Genomic DNA, 19,008 nt, shown 5'->3' with positions numbered 1-19,008 from the left:
CCTAAAGGTTTTGAAACATGTCAATGGTCTTTTTCAAGAAGAGATCTCATAAAGAACCACCTCATTGTTACTCGTTCATTAATAGTTCTCTTACTGACAACTTGGATGTATGCCTCTTAATTTTGCAAGTATTTTAAAATTAAAATTACTTCCAAAGCATTTCGAATACTTCTTCTGGCAATAACGTCTGCTTGGAAGCAAAATTCTTAACTCTCCTCCCACAGGTCTTTTCTTTTATGATTCCATAGCCTTGTGGGTTTCCTTAATAGTCTGAAATTCCACAATATAATCCATGTGTGTTGAAAGACCTTTGAAATCATTGACATGCCTCGGGATCTCAAGATTAAGCAACTATCAGCTCTGCCCTCTTTTAATTGGATTCGGAGAGGTAATCTCCTATTTAGGTCCATCTCAGAAATTCCTCCTTTCTCTTTATCCTGCTCTATCCTTCCACTCGCTCTTAGAGTAAACCCATTTATGGTTTCTCAAGGAATGCATTTGTATCCCCATGGAAGTCCTGCAAGTCAAACATCAAGAGATGGACAATATCTCTTTGTGTACATGACAAAGAGGTAACCTTGAAAACAACAGTTGATTTTTATGAGATTCTAAGCAAGAACTCAGCCACCCTGGAGAAAGAAAGGCTCGTGTCCGCTGCTTAGGCATTAAAAGCCCTTTAGTCCTCTATATGCTGGACAGCCACATGAGACAGGTTGAAATGTATAGGCTAATTAGTGCTGGCACTGATTTCTCAAAAGACCCTGGGATCTTCGAGTTGGACAGCTTATAAAGGGTGTGTTTTCTAACCCCCTGTTTGATTCAGGAATCCTTAACACAGCATCCTTGAGATTCATTCAAGGTACCATGAGTACTTTCTGAAGGGGTGAGACCTTAGCTGGACAGCTCCAGTTAAACATCTGCAGCTGTGAGCAGACACGTGCATTCCCTCAAGCAGCTCTGATGTTTCCTACCATTCCTGTTCACCGCCCATGCTCATGTTACATGTTCTTGCCTTTTCAATTCATGGTCTTAATTAATTCCTATTTACAGCTTTTAGTATGGCAACTTCAGCTCTCCTAAAATGACCGCACTTTAGTTAGGAGTTTAATACTCATCAAAATATGGCAAAACTTGAACGTTGACGTGTTATTGACATCTGAGACTGCATCTCTTTACTTTGAACTTCAGTGACGCTTTTGGTTCCAAACACCTTACTGCTCTCTTAAGGAATTTTATGAAGTCGGTCTCAACATAGAATATTCACCTTTTCCCTCCCATTTTTAGATGCACCAATGAAGAGTTAAACAATATGCATCAGGCCACACATACTGCTGGAGACCCAACTGGGAGTATAGCCCAGGAAACTTGGCTCTGAGTCTGATGTGCTAACCACATGACCATCATTTCTGACGACTATAAATTCACGTAGTGCTTCTCCTGCTGAAACACCCAAGAGACAATCACATTGGCAAACTGGACAAGTCAGTGTATATTAAGTAAATTTCTCAACTGAATAACGTATATTTTCCAGAATTCCTGTTACCACTGTCTGTGAACGGTCCACATTTTGTTAATGTTATCATGACACATGGCATTTTTGAGGGTCCTTTTATTAGAGATTGCCCTCAGATTCACATTCTTGGCTCTTGTCTTGTCAGACATGGATTTCGGTCCAATGGCATCTTTCTAAGAAGGCACTTCTGACTGTTGGCAGCTGCTGCTGCTGTTAAATTCTTCATGGCCTCTGTGCTGTGCCCTCCAATGTGTTTCCTGAGAAGCTGAGCCACTCTCTGCTTATAATTTCAACTATATGCTTCTAAACCTGAAACAGATGTTATCTTGGCTGCGGTCATTTGTCATGAGCTTCTCTATTTGCACTGTATGCAGGGCAGGTAAAAGGCAGGTAATTTGCTGCCTCACCCTGCAGAGAAAGAAAAAAGGAAGGGGGTGTGAAACAAGAGACAGAGAGAGAGAGAATGCATATACCAATTCGAGGAATAAAGCCACATGGAGACAGAGAGTACAACCACTTGAGCATCTATTATCCTAATATCATATGCTATAGTTTGGCTACTACTATTTGCCTGGCATCCCTCTGGACTCATACTTGTGGCCACCCAGACTAACTGTGTGAGCTGATCTCTTGATGTAATATCAGCTTGCTCTTTTGAGCTCCCATGTCATTTACTGTCTTAAAAAAAATGTACTGCTTGTTACTCAGCCGTCTGTGTTTTCAAGAACTCACAGTCTTTTTTTTTTTTTCCTTCTCTTTTTGTATGGGAACCAGGAACTAGAAAGCATTAAGTGAGAAAAATGAACCACTCATAGCATAGGTAGAAGCCCAGAGAAAAAAGGGTTTGTCTTTTATGGTTTGTACTTTGTAAGCTGTGGGTGTGACTCAACTTCCTCACCACCCACATAAAAAGGTTGCCACCCAATCACTGTTTTTTCTATCCCAAACCCCTCCCCTTTGATTTTGGCTAGGAGAGACCCTAGGAAAGACTGCCCTTTCTGGACGTTGCAGACTGTGACATATAAAAGCTGTTAGCTGCTCCTGTAGCCAGCAGCATTCAAACCTTGCAGAGTTTTGCTCTCTGAGAGCTTGTAATAAGACACACTCCTCTTACAAGGGTTCATGCTACAACCTAGCAAAGAACTTTAAATTTTTGGAAGAACAATATATTCATTTTGGCATTGTGCAGAGGTAAGCTATTTAGCTCAACAAGTTTGTTTTGCATGCATTGATTTTAAAGTAGCTCACATTTTTATTTTTTATTTTTTTAGAATTGAGATTGGATTATGATAATTTTTTGTATGTGTTCTGTCACTTGGTGTCCATATATGTCTGGGAGACATTATCAGCACCTTCTCTGTTGTTACCTGTGATGCATTTTATCTCTTCATTCTCAAGATGAGTTTCAGTTCCTCAAGATTTCCCTCTGAGAACAAACAGGCAGTAAGTCAGTGTGTGGTTCAGGCATTTAGGGTAAATGCTTCACATTCATTTTAGGGTTAGTAGTCATGCTATTTGTTTTTCTCTAGCTATAGGGGTTCCTCTTAGGGACCTACCTCATAAGACAGGTGAAATGTATAGAGACTACTATAGGTTGTCTCCTAGTCTTGAGTTCAACACTTGTTTGGACTTTTTGGAGAAAATCAAATCAAGCTATGCTCCCAAATAATGACTCTGTAAATTCCTACCCTCTGGCCTTATTTTTTTTTTTTTCCTTTCATAGACCCTAACTCTACCTTTCTGCTTTAAAGCAAAGTAAACTCGGTGGCCTCTCCTTCTCCACTCCTCAAAATGTTAGCAAGCTCTGCCGTCTGCAGCATACTCCTGTTCTGCCTTCTCTGTGAAGCGAGTGCTGTCGTCTTACTCAATTCCACTGACTCATCCCCGCCAACCAATAATTTCACTGATATTGAAGCTGCTCTGAAAGCACAACTAGATTCTGCGGATATCCCCAAAGCCAGGCGGAAGCGCTACATTTCGCAGAATGACATGATCGCCATTCTTGATTATCATAATCAAGTACGGGGCAAAGTCTTCCCACCAGCCGCCAACATGGAATATATGGTAAGAGGAATTCGTTCTCTTTGAATTCTGAGGGAGGGTGCTTTCTGTAAATTGTGCGTTGGGTTGGCAGAACCTAAAGAGTCTTTATATGTTAAGGGATATGGAGATTTTTACAGATTTGAACTTAGGAAAGGTTCTTATGTCTCTGGTAAGCTTAAGTACTATTCCATCATAGAATTAAAGAGGAGTGGGATCTAATTTCCTTTTGTGAGTTCCATACCCACTGACGAATCACATTTTATACAAGAAACGTAGATAAAGAGTGGGGTATGTTGACTGCTCGAATTTGGAAGGTCCGCTTTTTAAAAAACTTCACATGGAACTTTTTCTGGGCTTTGTTTATCTAGTAGTCCTATTTATCAGCTAAAAATATTTTTTTGAAAATAATTTTTTAAAATTATAGGTTTCATGTGCCTGATTTATTCTCTGGGTAGGTGTCTTTCCCTTTCTTGGACAAAGCTCTTCCTGAGCTAATCTATTTGTATTCTCAGAGAACATGCTGACTTTTCCTCTTTGTGATTTAATGCTTTGTCGTTCAGATAACAGCGCAGCCAGGGCACTTGCACACTGTTCCAACTTGCCATGAACACATTCTTTGCTCTCTCTTAAAAATAGGCTGTCTGTGTTTAAAGCATTTTACTTAGTAAAAAAAAAAAAACCGACTAAGTTGGTATTGGGAGGATAGATGGCTTTTTAAAGTTACTTTTATTTTTGGTTTTGAATTTATGCAAGGTTATGGTTTAAAAGAGCACAGCTTGGAGCCTCTTTAAGGCAATGAAGACCACCAATATGGTATTTCTGTGTGGGGGTGGGGGAGGTGGTACCACGACCAACTTTTTATAAGTGCTGACCTAAAATCTAGAATTTCTATTAGATTCTAAATTCATCTATTTTATTTAAATAAGCTTTTTAAGTTTGACTAATTGCAGATGTCAGAGTTACAGGAAAAATAAAGACTTGCCAAACGTAAGAGAGTCATAGTTCATAGAAGTACAATTTCGACTCTATGAAAAAGCATTTTTCTAGGAATTTTTAAAGCAAGAGGAAAAGAAGGCGTAATCAATCCTGTTGTATGAGGGGCAATGTAGTCTCGTGATTAAAAATATGGGCTCTAGAATCTAAATGCTTGAGTTCAATCTCCAGTCCTGGAGTTTAAACTGAGTGATTTCATTAGCTCATTGCGTTTCATTCTCATCATCTCTCACATGAGGATAAAGGAAGTCTCTGCCCCATGGGGTTGTTATGAGGAATGTATGAGTCGAGGGATAGAGCAATTAGACCAGATCCTACAGCAAAATAAACATGAATGTTCAATAAACATTAGCTTTTACGGGTTTCTGTGAACTTCTGTGAAACGTGCCTGGTGAAAACTCATTCAAGATCTAAAATCAGAAAGAGCTACCCACATCACCTTTCTAGACAGTGATATGCCGATGTAGAAAGAAAAGGAACAAATAAGTTTTTTAGGTTTTCATATATTATGAGAGAAATATGCATGAGATTCTCTGTGAGATCAGAAAGGCGTAATAGCCAGATTGCAGGTTTAGGGAAGACCTCCTGACAACCATCACATCACTATGCTGACTAAGGTGAGGATCAAGACCGCTGAATCAGCTTTGGAGGCGAGCTCTTCTGGGTTCAAATCTTAACTCTGCTGCTTACTTTGTGGCCTTGTGCAAGTTACTTAATGTGTATAAAACTCAATTTCCTTATCTTTAAAGTAGGAATAATAATATACGTAATAACCAATCACTACATAATGCAATTCACTATTTTAATGATATTGAGGGCAGAAGTATCATTATGAGCAAAGGTGTAGATGGGGTACAACACAGTAGAAATAGATTGAAAAAGCCACATTTTTCTCATTATATTTTTCCACACTGATCAAGAATTAATTCATTCCACATGCATTTATTTAATTTCTTCTATGTGCCAAGGACTTGGCTAATTGTTTCCATAGATGATCTCATTTGATAGCTCACATTCTCCCTCTGAGGTTAAGATTATGATCTTCATTTTACAAATGAAATCACTTGGACCTAGAGAAGTTAATGACCAGGCCAAGGTGTTATGGGTAATGAATAGTACCACTGGAATTAGAATTTAGGTCTGTGCAATTTCAAAGCCCACGCTTGTGCTGGCGAACAGCTTTTGATTTGCTAGAACGAGCAAATGCTCCATTGGGGGAAACCCCTGGAGATGCCAAGATATCTTTGTTTTCTCTTTTTAAATGGCAGCTGAAATCCTATAGTATTCATATTCTATTCTATTATTATTTGCTTATCAAATATAAGAGCTATTACATATGATTTATTTTGTAAGAATCAGATACAGCACTGGTTACATAGCAGATGCTTTATAAGGCCTCCTGAAGTCAATAAAGTTAACGAGAAACAGTAATTAGAACAGTAAGTTCTATAAAGTAAAACATGACCATCTCAAATTATCACGTAAACAGTGCATATAGTTCATGTGGCATGTATTTATTCATATAATATTTATTGAGCATTTACTATATGTTAGGTACTATTTTAAGCACTGAAGATAGATTCACAAATAAAATAGACAATTCTTGGTCCCCTGAGTGAGGAATTAGACAATAAACAAGACAAATAAATTACGTAGTATGTTAGAAGGTGCTTAGTTTATGAAGGAAGATAGAACAGTTTGTGGTGAGGTTGTGAAATTGAATAGGGTGGTGAGGAAGGAGCCCACTAAGAGAGTCCTGGAGTCCGGCAAAGGCAGGAACCATATGAGAGATGAAGGAACACCCATCACGGTGGTGGAAGAGCAAGGGCAGAGGCCCTAAGGTGGGAGAAAATCGATTAGTACAGTTAAAAAATGCGCTCAATTTAGTGAAATCACAAGTTAGAAGGACTCTTTGAGTAAATTGGCCAACTGAAATAATTCATCTGGATCCTTCATGAAGACTCAGAGAAACATTGAGGAAGGTACAATCTAAGAGATAGGTTAGAGGTTGAAGCAGGAACTATACATGACGTTAATCTGCAGGCCAGGTAAAAAATCAGACCTCAATTTAACACTGTTACCTTTATCTTCACTTGTTCAACATTGATTTGGATGGTGAGCAATTTGAAAGCAAGCTCAGTTCCTAAGCTCTAGTATGTACTTCAAAAACTTAGGACACTTAATTCAATATGGACACCAGCCATGTGTTCAAATTATCCTCTTCAATGAGTGACATCATCATGGGAGGCTCTTAGAAGGTGGTCTTCAGCTCAGGTCTCTCTCTCAATACACCGGCCTGATTTGTAATCCCTTTCATCCACAGCTTTGCCCTCTGAACCTTTACCCAGGCCATTTCTTCTCCCTCTAATGTCTCCTCCTGAACCTATTCCCTTAATTATAATCCTAACCTTCTAGTTTTATATCAGAATGCTGTGTCTTCATTGATATTTCTTACACTCACAACTACATTTGACTTCTCTTTCTTTTGAACCGCTGTAACCCTTTATATCTATCAGACTTTTCTCATCAAAATTGAACTTGATTTTTGGTCATTTGTGTATTTCTTGCAAGCTTCCTATTTTTAAGCTTTCAGGTTTCTAAATTTATGCTTATTCACCTTTTAATCTCTATTTTCTTGGGCAATTTCTTGCATATAGACAGTGATCAACCATTTTTTAATGAATTTAGCTGAAATCACTGTGAATTCTTACATTTATAAGTAGCATCAACTTTGATATTATAATGTATATTTTAATAGAAGTTTTCTCATCATTTGTAATAATAGTTTTATCCTATGCCCCTAAAATTTAAAAAGGACGTTTTTCATAAATTCTGAAAAAATTCCTTAAAATTAAATGATTTTATCTTCTTTAAGTATTTGGTTATGTTAGTATATGCTTGACTAAATAAAGTGGAAACAATTTGAACACCAGAGTACTGACATTCATATTATAGTTGTATAATATTTTCTTTGGATATATTGTTCATGGTTTTAGTAAAAAACACATTATTTGAAATATTTAACTTTCCAAAACAGTATCTTTTCAAAAAAAATAGTAATATAGATAGAGCTTAAGATATGCAAGTCAAACTTCTTTACTCTTGGTTTCTGTCCTACAATTAGTTTATTGACAAATTTCCAGAGCTCCTTGGCCACCAGCTGTTTTTCATTCTTCCTAAGGGCAGCATAAGCCATGACTCTAAACCACAAACCACACTAGTTTCTGAGAATCAGAATTATCCCCAAAAGAATGAAATTGCAAGGCTCACACATGGAGTAAAATTTTTAGGATATATCCTAAATTCAAGTCAATTGAATAAATTAATTTAAAAAAAATAGAAGTCCCTCCACCAGAAGAAGAGATCCAAAGATAACAGAAATCTTTGTCTTTAAAGTATAAACAAACCAGTGAAAAACAAAACAAACAGGAAAAAGACCCCACTAAGCATATAATTCACATAATACCTGCCACGTAAGATTGGCTTAATGAAAGAAGTATAGATAAATACCACGGAAAAGTCAAAGAAAGATGTGATAATCTCTAGTTGGCAAAATCTAGAAAGGCTCCTTGGAGGAGGGGCATTTGAGATAGATGCTCAGGACGGGGCAGGGTTGGCTATTAGCGTAGGGGAAGCAAGGCACGAACAAAACCAACAGGAGAAAAATAGCACAACACATGAAACATATTTTTGAGGAGTTTGAGAAAGGATCGAGGATCACTTAATACAAGAGCAAATGGGGAGACTGTGGTGGTTTTAGAGCAGGGTTAGAAAGATGGCCCGACAATTGATGGAGTTTAGATTGATAGCGAAGGGGACCAGGGAGGTGACAGCCACTGACTCAGTGGTGCCATTCCTTTAGGCAAAGGTAAGGAGGAGCCCAACACCTACACCTAAACCCAATGACAGGTAGGAACAACCAACTCAAGTGTCGTGCAAGAGACAGAAGTCTTCACAGACGGTAGAGAATGGTGGAAAGGCAGGCGAGGAGCTTCGCGCGTGCAGATATTGACGGATATGAACTGAACGACGTAAAAATGAAAAAAAAAAAGCAGGATGTAATTTCAAGAAGCCAAAATAGGTATATTGATAATATGGCCTATTTTTCTAATTTAGTGCCTGTAAATACAAGTTTCAGGACTAAGGAAATAAGGCTTCCTATACTTTTCTGGAAAAGGGAAAAACATTAGTTCCCAAGTCACAGCAGGTAGTAAAGTAACAGAATTCATGACCTGAATGAATGAATGGAGGATAGATTAAGCCATCCTCGGAAGTAATCAATAAACTATTTGCCTATAATAATTTGTAACTTGGGAATAATGAAAAACGCTGATTTTATTTATTTAGGCTTCATGTGGAAGAGAATGTAGATAATGTAAACTACTTATTTTCTTATTCAGTAGTTGACTAAACACTCCTGATGTCTGTCCTTATCATTATCATTTTTTTACTGAAACCATATATTGTCCCAGATGGCACATTTCCATTCATTTGGGAAGGATAACTCAATTTTCTTGTCATAAACATGAGAAATTTGATGTGTCTAACCTAAATCTTTTCAATGAATGCTTTTATGACCACTAGAAAGCCTGCTGAGAACCATTGCCAGCCAGCAGTGAACTGAGAAAGACTGCTGACAGGAAGGCATTTCTCCAGCACATTCAGAACTCCACATTCCTGTCCTCCTACATGTAGGACCTTTTAAGTGCCTTGGCTTCCAATGAAGACCGGGCACATTTCGCAGGAATTTTCTCCCAAGGTGCACATTGCTTGGTATGACTTACTTAGTATTACTTACATACGGATGTTCAGCTCTCCTCGTGTGGAGCTAGCTGAAGGTAAGAACATTTTGTTTGTGACCATTTTGAACACAGACTCGAAGAAGAACAGATGGAAAAACATTAACACGATGTGATTCAGAACCTCACCATTAGGTTTTAGACAGAAAAGCTGTGACTCACACATAGGCTATATATATGGCGACTACATTTCCTAGTATCCAACGCTACTTTTTTGGTGGCAAATAATATTTGACCACCTACAGTGGTGCAGGAAAATAATTTTATTATATTCCTGCTGAGTATTTATAAAACCTACCATCATATCTGTCCCACAGAGAACACTTGGTAAAAATCTGTGGAATAACTGAATGAAGTCTTTTAACTTTTTCTGGGCATCCCATGTAAAGAGCACGTGGCTATAGTGCTCTGGGGCGCAAGAGTCATTCAAGATTCATTCAGTCAATCCGCAGGATTTATGCATGTGTCTGGCACTGTGCTGGGGGATTCAATGGGGAGGAAAAAGACACTCTGACAGGAAATACTGTAAACAGACAGGTAAGTGGGCAAAGAAATAAGCTGAGTGCTAAAGTAGAATAAATACAGGGTGCTTTGGGATCTCATGGGGAGTACCTAACCCAGACTTGGACTCGCAGTAGAGGGGCAGGGAAGCCTTCCAGAAGCAAATAATTTCCGATATTAAATATAAAAAGTAAATAGAAAATATACAGGTGAGTGTTAAGGAGGGAGGGGATGCATGATGGGGTGGGAGGATGTTCTTAGAAAGTGCGTGGAACATTGAAGTCACGGATAAAAATTCAGTGTGGCTTGGATGCAGTGTAGAAAAGAAAAAGTGATGTGTGATGAAGCTGGGAAGGCACCTAGAAACTCCTTTGAGCTTTGTGCTAAGATCAAGGGAAGTTGTTGAAAGTTTTCAGCAGAGAAGTTACATAATTAATTTGCATTTCAGAAAGGTCATTCTGGCTACAGATGAAGGAAGAGACGGGAGAGAGGCAGAAGTGAAGGCAGGGTACACAGTTAAGAGGCTGTTATAACAGTGTGGGGGACAGATCATTGAAGCCTCAGTGAAGGTTAAGGCCATAGGGATGTGTGACAAAGTGAATTTAGGGATCACATCAATGGGAGTAAGTGATTTGTATGATGAAGCAGAATGGGGATTTATATGATGACGTCGTTAAGGAGGATGCCTCCATTTCTGACTATGACAATTGGGTTTCACTGAGCTAGAGAATACCAAGTAAAGAGCAGGTTTCAGGTAGTCATTTAGTGGCTGCAGCTTTACCATCCAGGGTACACATCTACGGAGGCTGGAAAAAGTAGGTAGTATGTGGGAGAGAATGTTCTTGTACTACAAAGACTTTTGGATGGCAATATGCCTTGGTAATCAAATGGAGCACTCTGCAGAATAGGGGCAGGGCAGTGTCGTGGAGACGGCATGGGTGAATGATTTTATGTCTGGGAATGTACTCAAGAATTTTTGCAAGAAAGTTTCATGTGTTTCTTTTTTTTTTTTTTTAGAATAAGTGCTGAGACTTAAATCAACATGAATCGAAATCTTTCTCAGGGGCCTAGGTAGCGCCAGGCCCATCTAGTCCTTCTGACACACTCAGAACAAGGTATTTTTGGAAACTGATCAAAGGACTTCAGAAAAATAGACATTGGCTAACCTGGCTGGTCTGATGTCCTGAATTTAGAATATCTGAAAACCATTTAACAGTCAGTCAGTGGCCATTAGATAGTTATGAACTTGAAATGTTTAATTGCTTATGAGAATTTCTGAAGAATGGTGTGGGAAGGGGGCAGGAAAGGTAAAGATTAACAACTTAACACCGGTCAAGAAAAATATTTGGCATAAAATACAACATAGACTGAGATTTTGAGGGATAGGACCCGAATGTTGCCAGTCTATGTTACCCATAGTGTCTAAATTCAGGTACCAAGCAGGTTTTTTTCTTTTTGACAAGAATATGGAAGAATGCCCAACAAGTTGTATTTTTAGACTAAACTTTTCATGACTCTTAAAATTTCACACCACATATGCCAAACTGAAAGAGTCCAGAAATGTCACTTAAGGACACAATATTTTTTCTAAAGAGTGCATCAAATTCATATTTCATAATTTCATTAAACAGGAACGTTCTACCAGATCTGCTCTTTACATTCCAGCCAGATCACGTTTTCAGCAGGGAGTAGGTAGGCGGAAAGGCATTTGAATTCTTTTGACCCAGCGGGCAATAGCAAGATGGGGGGTTTGCATGGGTATCACAGGACAGCTTAACAATCAAGAAATTCATTTCTGGATTATTCTAACACTGAGTTGCTGAAAAAAATTCACCACACCTGAAAATGTCTCCCTGCTTCATAACTCCATTATTAAGTGATAGGTGATGGATATTATACTTCCCTGGGAAGGAGAACCAGTGTTAGAATCCATTAACAAATGGTCTTAAAATTTAAAGATAAAATGTATGTTAGAGAGGGACTTAAGGAGGGGAATTAATAAATTTTAAAACATCTAAAATGTTCTCTAATTTTTATCTTCCACTGTCTCATCTTATTTTCCTGGAAGCGGGCTTCTTATTATCTACACACAATTCTGTTTCTGATTATTTGGTTGCTTGAGGGTTTATCTCTTTTCACTTTATCTGATTGCTCAGTTGAGATTAAAGCTTGATGTCTCTCACACTTCAGCCTGCCAGATAACGGGGTCAAAAGTGCATCTCACACTGCTTCCCATTTCTGGCAGCTTTCTCGCTCACTGACACCACTTCTATTCCAGTGCCTGATTCTCCAGCAATAATATCTACCATTGAGTACACCCTGCCTTGCTGTGGCTGTGCTAAATTCTCTTTAGTCAGTAACTCGCCTAACTCTCTCAACAGTCTTGAGAGATGAGGACAATTTTCCTCCTTTAAAGACAGGAAACCCAGAGCTTAGAGAGCATAAGTAACTTCCCCAAGGTCACAGAGCAAGAAAATCAAAATGATGAGAATGTAGTTCCATCTGACAACAAAGCCCATGCTTTCAAAGACCATACAATCCACTCTTCTCTACATGTTCATCTCCTGCTCTTGAGCTTTTCAGCTAGGGAATTTCCCTACATGCATTTTATCTGAGGACATCACTGAATCTTAGAAAGTATTTCTTCATGTAGAATCAAATCTTGCTTGCTGTACTCTTTCTACCCTTGGGAACCATATAGGAAAACTCTGCATTATGACAGTGCTTCAAGTCTTTGAAGGTTGTGAGCATCTTCTTAGACTCTTGACACTCAGTCACCGAGCTCTTTCTTAGCCTCCAGCTCTCTTCTGTTAAATACATGTACACACCACCTCTTGCATTCAGAGTGTTACCAACATAGCCTATCAGGGAAGGCTGAGCAAAGATATTTGCTTTCTGAAAGCCCGGGAAAAGGTAAGAAGAAATGGAAAAATCAAGGCACTTCCCCCACCCCTTATGCCACACATACACCCATGAATGGTGCCAATTAGATTGTCTTGGGAACTTGAAGCAGTGTGGCTCTGAGCCAGGAATGCCTTTCATCCAGTTGTTGTCCCTGATTGAGTTCCAACATGTGTGCGTTCTTCTGACAGTGGGGTGCCTGGAATTTATGTGACCTGACCAGTGCAGAAGAGCGATGACAAATTATTCTCTATTTGTTCTCCTTCTGAGGATGCATCCTAAAGTTAGGTTGACAGATTTGATGGGTGCATTCTCCTGCTGATTCATATCATATTCTCGTGAGCTAAGTTTCTTATAGGTCAAATATGTGTTTTAAACACAGGTTCAATGTTATTACAATGGAAAGCAATTACCTTACTTTTAAAATTTTTTGTCTTTTTTTCCAAGATTTTGGACTTTCAGAAAGTTATGTATATGTTTCTCCCAAATGTTGCTTATGATATCTTTGTTAGTAAAGCCATTTAGAGTTCCTACGATTTCTAAATAAGCAACATGACCACCATCAGTTAAGTCTATATTCATATCCATGCACAGACTACATGCTCCCTTCTGGTGGAATTGTCACTCTCAGGATGAATGGTGTTGGCTTATTAATACAGCAACATAGAAGATGGTTTCTCTATCTGTCTCTCCCGTAATTCTGTCCTCCACAAACACGCAGAGCAAACATTCTCACAGAGTTTGGTACACAGTGTCTGCAACAGCAGGACATTTTCCTGATGAAATGCTATTTTCCATTTTTACCAAAAATTGGATCAATAATTGACCAGACAGAGCTGAAAGGAAGGCTACTGATGTAAATGTTTATGCATGGAAATTAACAGACATTACCTCTCAGAAATGTCCACTTCTTCCTAAGCCTTCCTAAGTGTGGCTTGTCACTGTATGTGTGGGGTGGGAGAGGGGTGGGAGAGGAAGCCCAAAGTTCCCTGCAATCAGAATGACACTCCACCAAATAAGGCTTTAGACAATTATTTCTAATCAGAAAACCACTGAACCACTTTTCAAGTATCCATTCAAGGTCCCCAACCCTAAAACTTTGATTCAATACGTCCAGGATTGGGCTGGGCATCTCGGGAGATCCTGCAGTAATTTCCCAGGTGAGAACTCTAAAATGTGCTTTAAGGACAGTCTTAGATCATGGTTCAGGACACAACACTGAGCTGAGGAATATATTATGTGGCTCAAATATCCACTTATTTGTCAAGAGACTCTATACTGAAGGAATTAATAGGCTAAACCAAAATAAGAATTATCCCAGTGATAATTTCTCTATTATCACAAAATTTCACTTGACTATTCATTCAGCACCTGCTTTCAGGAAACATCGTGTGGGCACTGTGGGTGAGCTGCAGAAGTCTGCAGAATGGAACAATGCTTACTTGGGAATATACTTGATTGACTAAGAACGCTTCAAAAGAAGCAAACTTTTAAGTAGCACATGAATTTGGAGCTTCTTTGTATAATGTATAATACATTCTATGTGTATAATGTATCATGTAACAATGAATGTGTATAATGTTTTATAATTTGCAATTATTCACTTATTTGTTTGGTAGTGTTTTTATTGCCTCTCTCCCCTAAACTGTAAGGTAGAATCCAGGTCAATCTTGCTGACTGCTAAATTCACAGTTCTCAGTGCATCTCAATCAATATTCATTTACTAGCTGCCTAGAGGAAGGAATGGCTTAGGATTCTATTGTTTAATCAGGAAATTTGCATTTCTCATATTTTGCATTGTTGAGGACAAAGCAGCAGTCCCTGTTTGGTAAGTTTGTTGTTAGGAGGTTTGGGGCAAAGGTACTCCCAGGGTCACTCTTTCTCGTCACCATCCATGGCTCATAAGAGGAAGATGACAGATGCATGTAAGTGTAATGGTGATAATGATAACTTAGGTTAGAGGTCATAAACCGTAGACCCACCAACCACTCTAGTTAGGTTTTTTTTGTTAGTGCCGTTCAGTTGACTACAACACTAATGACTCTGTACAGCAGAGCGGAACTCTCCCTGGTCTTTCTGCGCCATCCTCTCATGTTCTGCCTTTATATCAGACAATGCTCTGCTGCTATTCTTAGGGTTTTCATGGCCAATCTTTTCAGAAGTGGGTGGCCAGGTCCTTCTTCCTAGTCTGTCTTAGTCTGGAAGCTCCACTGAAACCTGTCCACCTTGCCGACCTTGCTGGTGTTTAAAATACTGGTGGCACAGCTTTCATCATCACAGCAACACAAGTCACCACAGTATGACAACTGACGGACAGATAGTATGGTTCCCTGACCAAGAATCAAACCTGGGCCTGGGTGGTAAAAGCATTGAATCTTAGCCACTAGACCACAAGGGCTGGCTTACTTTCATTAGTAGGTATGTTTAATTTGTCTACATAGTATTGAACTGTACAGAATTTTACATTTTTAAAAATTATTTGCCAACATGTAAAAGTTGATGCATTTCACATAGACATCAGGATTTCGAGATTATCCTGAAAAGTGGTAAGGTCTAGAGGCATTGAGCCCACTTCCAACTTGTCAGCAATTGGTTAGAGAGGAGTAGCTTCTTTGGGTGGGGAAAATTCACTCATTTCCAAGTCTCTCCCTCTGTCTCTCTCTTTTTTTTTTAAATAATTTTCCAGAGGTCAAGCAGCAGTTGTACTTTATCATCTTACACCCAATAGTACTTTACTCATTTTCATTACTGGGACATCCACCCAGTGCAATCACTCGAGTTTGGTTTTATTTATATGGTGCCGTGCTGTTTTTAAAGCACTTGACAGAAATACAGTTTCACAGTGCAGATTTAGCCATGAATAGATTTAAAACATTGAAAACTTCTTTCCTTTATTTCCTAATCACCAATCCTGTTTAAACACTCTTACCTCAAATTCTGAATACTTTTTCTTTTATCCAGCCCTTCATTAATTTATATGTTGAGGCTTTATGTGTAGGATGCCCTCCCTCAGTTAGGAGTCTCTTTCAATAATCCAGATAACAAGTGATGGTGGCTTTGACCAGGGTGGTGGCAATAGTGGTAACGATCAGTGGATATATTCTGGATAGACAGTATTCCAAAGGTAAGATCCACAAGATTTGCTGATGGAGCAGATAAGGATTATGAAACAAAGGAAGAGTCAAGATGATTATGAAACAAAGAAAGAGTAAAGATTTTTGGCCTGAACAGCTACAACAGCAGCCTATAAACTTTTTCTGAAAAGGGTCAGATGGCAAGTACGTTGAGCTTTGCAAGCCTTATGTCTATGGTCCATGTTGCTTAACTTACTTAACTCAGCCGTTATAGCACAGAAACAGCCATAAGCCAGCAATGGAACAGATTTGGTGACCCTGAACTAGCAGATGGGTAATGCCATTCGCTGGTAGGAGGAAGGCTGCAGGAGTAGCTGGTTAGTGGGTAGGGAGAGGGGTGGGGTTGTGAATATCTGAAGCTCAATTTGGACATGTTATATAAAGGTTTAAAGTAGGTAGGTGGATAAATTAGTCTTGAATTCAACTGTAGAGATACAATTTAGAATAGTGAATAAAAATTGGAATTAGAGAATAGTAATACCATCAGCATATAAATGCTATCTCAACCCATAAGACTGGAGAAGATTGCTTAGGCAGTGAATATAGGTGAAACAGAAAAGAGAAAAGAAAAGAGAAGTGGACTTGACCTGAGCCCTGGGAACCCTTAGGCATGTAGAGGTTGAGGAGATGAGGAGGAATCAGCAAACATTTAAGCAGCAGCCAAACCAAAACAAGACAAACGTGGGTTTGTGAAACCAAGGAATGGACATGCATCTAGGAGGAGCAAGTGGTCAGGCATGCCAAAGCTAATAGCCCAAGTAAGACAGGACCAGGAAGTGACCGTTGATGACATTGATACGAGCAGTTTGGGTGGAACAAAGGTTGGGTGGGGAACCTGCTTGGGGTGGGCTCAATGGAAGAAGAAAAATTGGAAATTCTCAGTTAAGACAACTCTCAAGGAATTTCATCGTAAGAGGAAGGAGAAGAATGGTGCCGTACTTGGAAGATGTTTTTAAGAAATGTATGCTGTTGGCAATGATCTTCTCTAAAAAAGTGCACTTCACATCATCTCTTTGTAGAAATTTAGCTTTCCCACCTACATGGTACGTAATACTCATCTTATTGGAGGGAATACTTCATTATCTTCTTTCTAAAATTTAAAAAATGCTTAGGACCCCATTTTGGTATTTTGTGATATACTGTGGTCCCATATTTTGTAGTCATTTTTGAGGCTTGAGGGAATTTTTTTAAAGTTTCCTTAACTCTCTTCTTCTCTTATAAAGTAGAATCAGTTTTAATAGCGTTTAACTAATCTACTCAATGCCAAAAATTTCCCATATGACGGCCTTTTCTTTTCCTCTGCTCTTCCCCACCACACCCCACCCCACCCTCTCCAGCCTTCCCAAAGCTGATTCCTGCCCTCCTGTCTGGTTTTACTCAGCTCTCAGTTTCCTTTATTGGCCATTTCACAAGCACTTCTACCTAATGGAAACAAACCCACCAATTTCAAAACAGAACCGCAAACATGCCCAGGAAGTGTTTTAAAAGCTTTTGGCTGCCCTCAGGGGAAATAATTTTGTCATCACTTAATTTCTTTTTAATGGTTCTTTCTTATTTCTGTAGGTCAGTACTCCTTTTCCCATCTGAGTAATGCAGAAAAAGATCAAAAAGTCCTAGCTAAATTATTTTTTCAAAACCCCAAACTACTGTCTGTCTAGATTGTCTACTTTTTATCTGAATATACAAGGAATGACCACATAAATGTCCAAGAAAATAAATGTCTATAGGACATTCCATACTATCTCCAATGCCATTGCCATCATAGCACCCATGACGATAACAAATTTACAAATGTGTCTCCAGAACTTAAAGTATGATATTTTTGTTTTTAGCATTTTATGTCTTTGAAGATGGTTTCCATGGGCAGAGTAGATTTTTCAGATCACTTTTGTTTTCAAAATTAATATTCTTGGTTCTTCCTTAATTTAGCTTCAATTAATGAATCTTTTGTTCTATTCATAAGTCTAGCAAGTTTTGGCAATCACATTTGTTTAATATTTGTTACTAACAAATTTAATTAAATTTCTTAAACTGCATTTATAGATTTAATATATTTGATTTTTTTTTTAAGGTTAACCCTGAGCTAACTACTGCCAATCTTCCTCTTTTTGCTGAGGAAGACTGGCCCTGAGCTAACATCCATGCCCATCTTCCTCCACTTTATATGTGGGATGCCTACCACAGCATGGCTTTTGCCAAGTGGTGCCATGTCTGCACCCGGGATCCGAACCAGCGAACCCCGGGCTGCCGAGGAGCGGAACATGCGCACTTAACCTCTGAGCCACCAGGCCAGTCCCAATATATTTGATTTTTAAAGTATTTCAATTGATTTATTGAAAATAATAATTTCCGTATATTTAAGTGTCTTAAAAGTCTAAGAAATAAAGTGACTCAAAGTTCTAAATTTGTAATACTGTTTAAAAAATCTAACAAGATTATCCTTATACTTTTCAACCTAAAATCACAAATATTAAATAATTACTCATTGATATGCTTACATTGAAACTACAAAAATAACTTTTGCTTTAATAGGCCACATTCTCTTAACCATTACAAATTTTGATAATATCAGATATGCACAGCTTCCTTAGCCAGAAACATCCATCCTTTTTAATACCTTACATTTGATTCTTTCAAATGCTTTTATATTTAATTCTTATGTTTGGAATTAAAAGATGTTACCCACTTTTAAAAAAAAGTGAGATGTCATCTCAAATGTTGGGGATATGCTCTCAATTAGGGTTGCCTTCCAGTTTGACTGTTTTTCTTGTTGTCCAGAGATAGCAACTGGAATTCAGGAAGGGAGCATCAGATGTTAATGTGCTTTGTGATTCTGGCTGCTGCTGTGTTGTGGATACCAAAACTTAGTGAAATGGCAGATAAAACAACCTCATCCCTGGGCTGCATCATGTCATTCTCTAATTCTTCTGTCTCCTTAGGAAAGGCAGTGACCTTCTCTCATGCTGCAACATTCTTTGACTTGATTTTGTATTTCCTTGGCTCCAGCTCTAAGGACCTTTGAACTCGATGAGAATCTGCATTCTTTTCATATCCCTTCTATCTCTTGGATCTACAACTCTTCTAGATATTTAAATGACATCGGTTTGAATTCTAGATATCTCTC

At 38.6% G+C, this 19,008-nt stretch overlaps 1 protein-coding gene across 2 annotated transcripts in view; it reads left to right on the top strand.

The window, feature by feature from the left end:
* Window positions 1–2,519: 2,519 nt before the first annotated feature.
* Window positions 2,520–19,008, top strand: part of PI15 (peptidase inhibitor 15) — a 31,661-nt gene continuing 15,172 nt past the window's right edge. Inside the window, exons 1-2 of one of the 2 annotated variants that reach the window (XM_014853746.3) lie at window positions 2,520–2,704; window positions 3,265–3,577. In XM_014853746.3, the coding sequence (XP_014709232.1) occupies window positions 3,305–3,577 (273 nt within the window). In that variant the 5' untranslated portion in view covers window positions 2,520–2,704; window positions 3,265–3,304. Of the gene's footprint in view, window positions 2,705–3,236; window positions 3,578–19,008 lie in introns of both variants that reach the window. The other variant, XM_014853745.3, reaches the window with a different exon arrangement.

This window comes from Equus asinus, chromosome 12 (assembly GCF_041296235.1).
Source record: "Equus asinus isolate D_3611 breed Donkey chromosome 12, EquAss-T2T_v2, whole genome shotgun sequence".
Classification (NCBI taxonomy): domain Eukaryota; kingdom Metazoa; phylum Chordata; class Mammalia; order Perissodactyla; family Equidae; genus Equus; species Equus asinus.
Note: the sequence above shows the minus strand (reverse complement) of the source record. Positions and strands in the feature narration are given on the sequence as shown.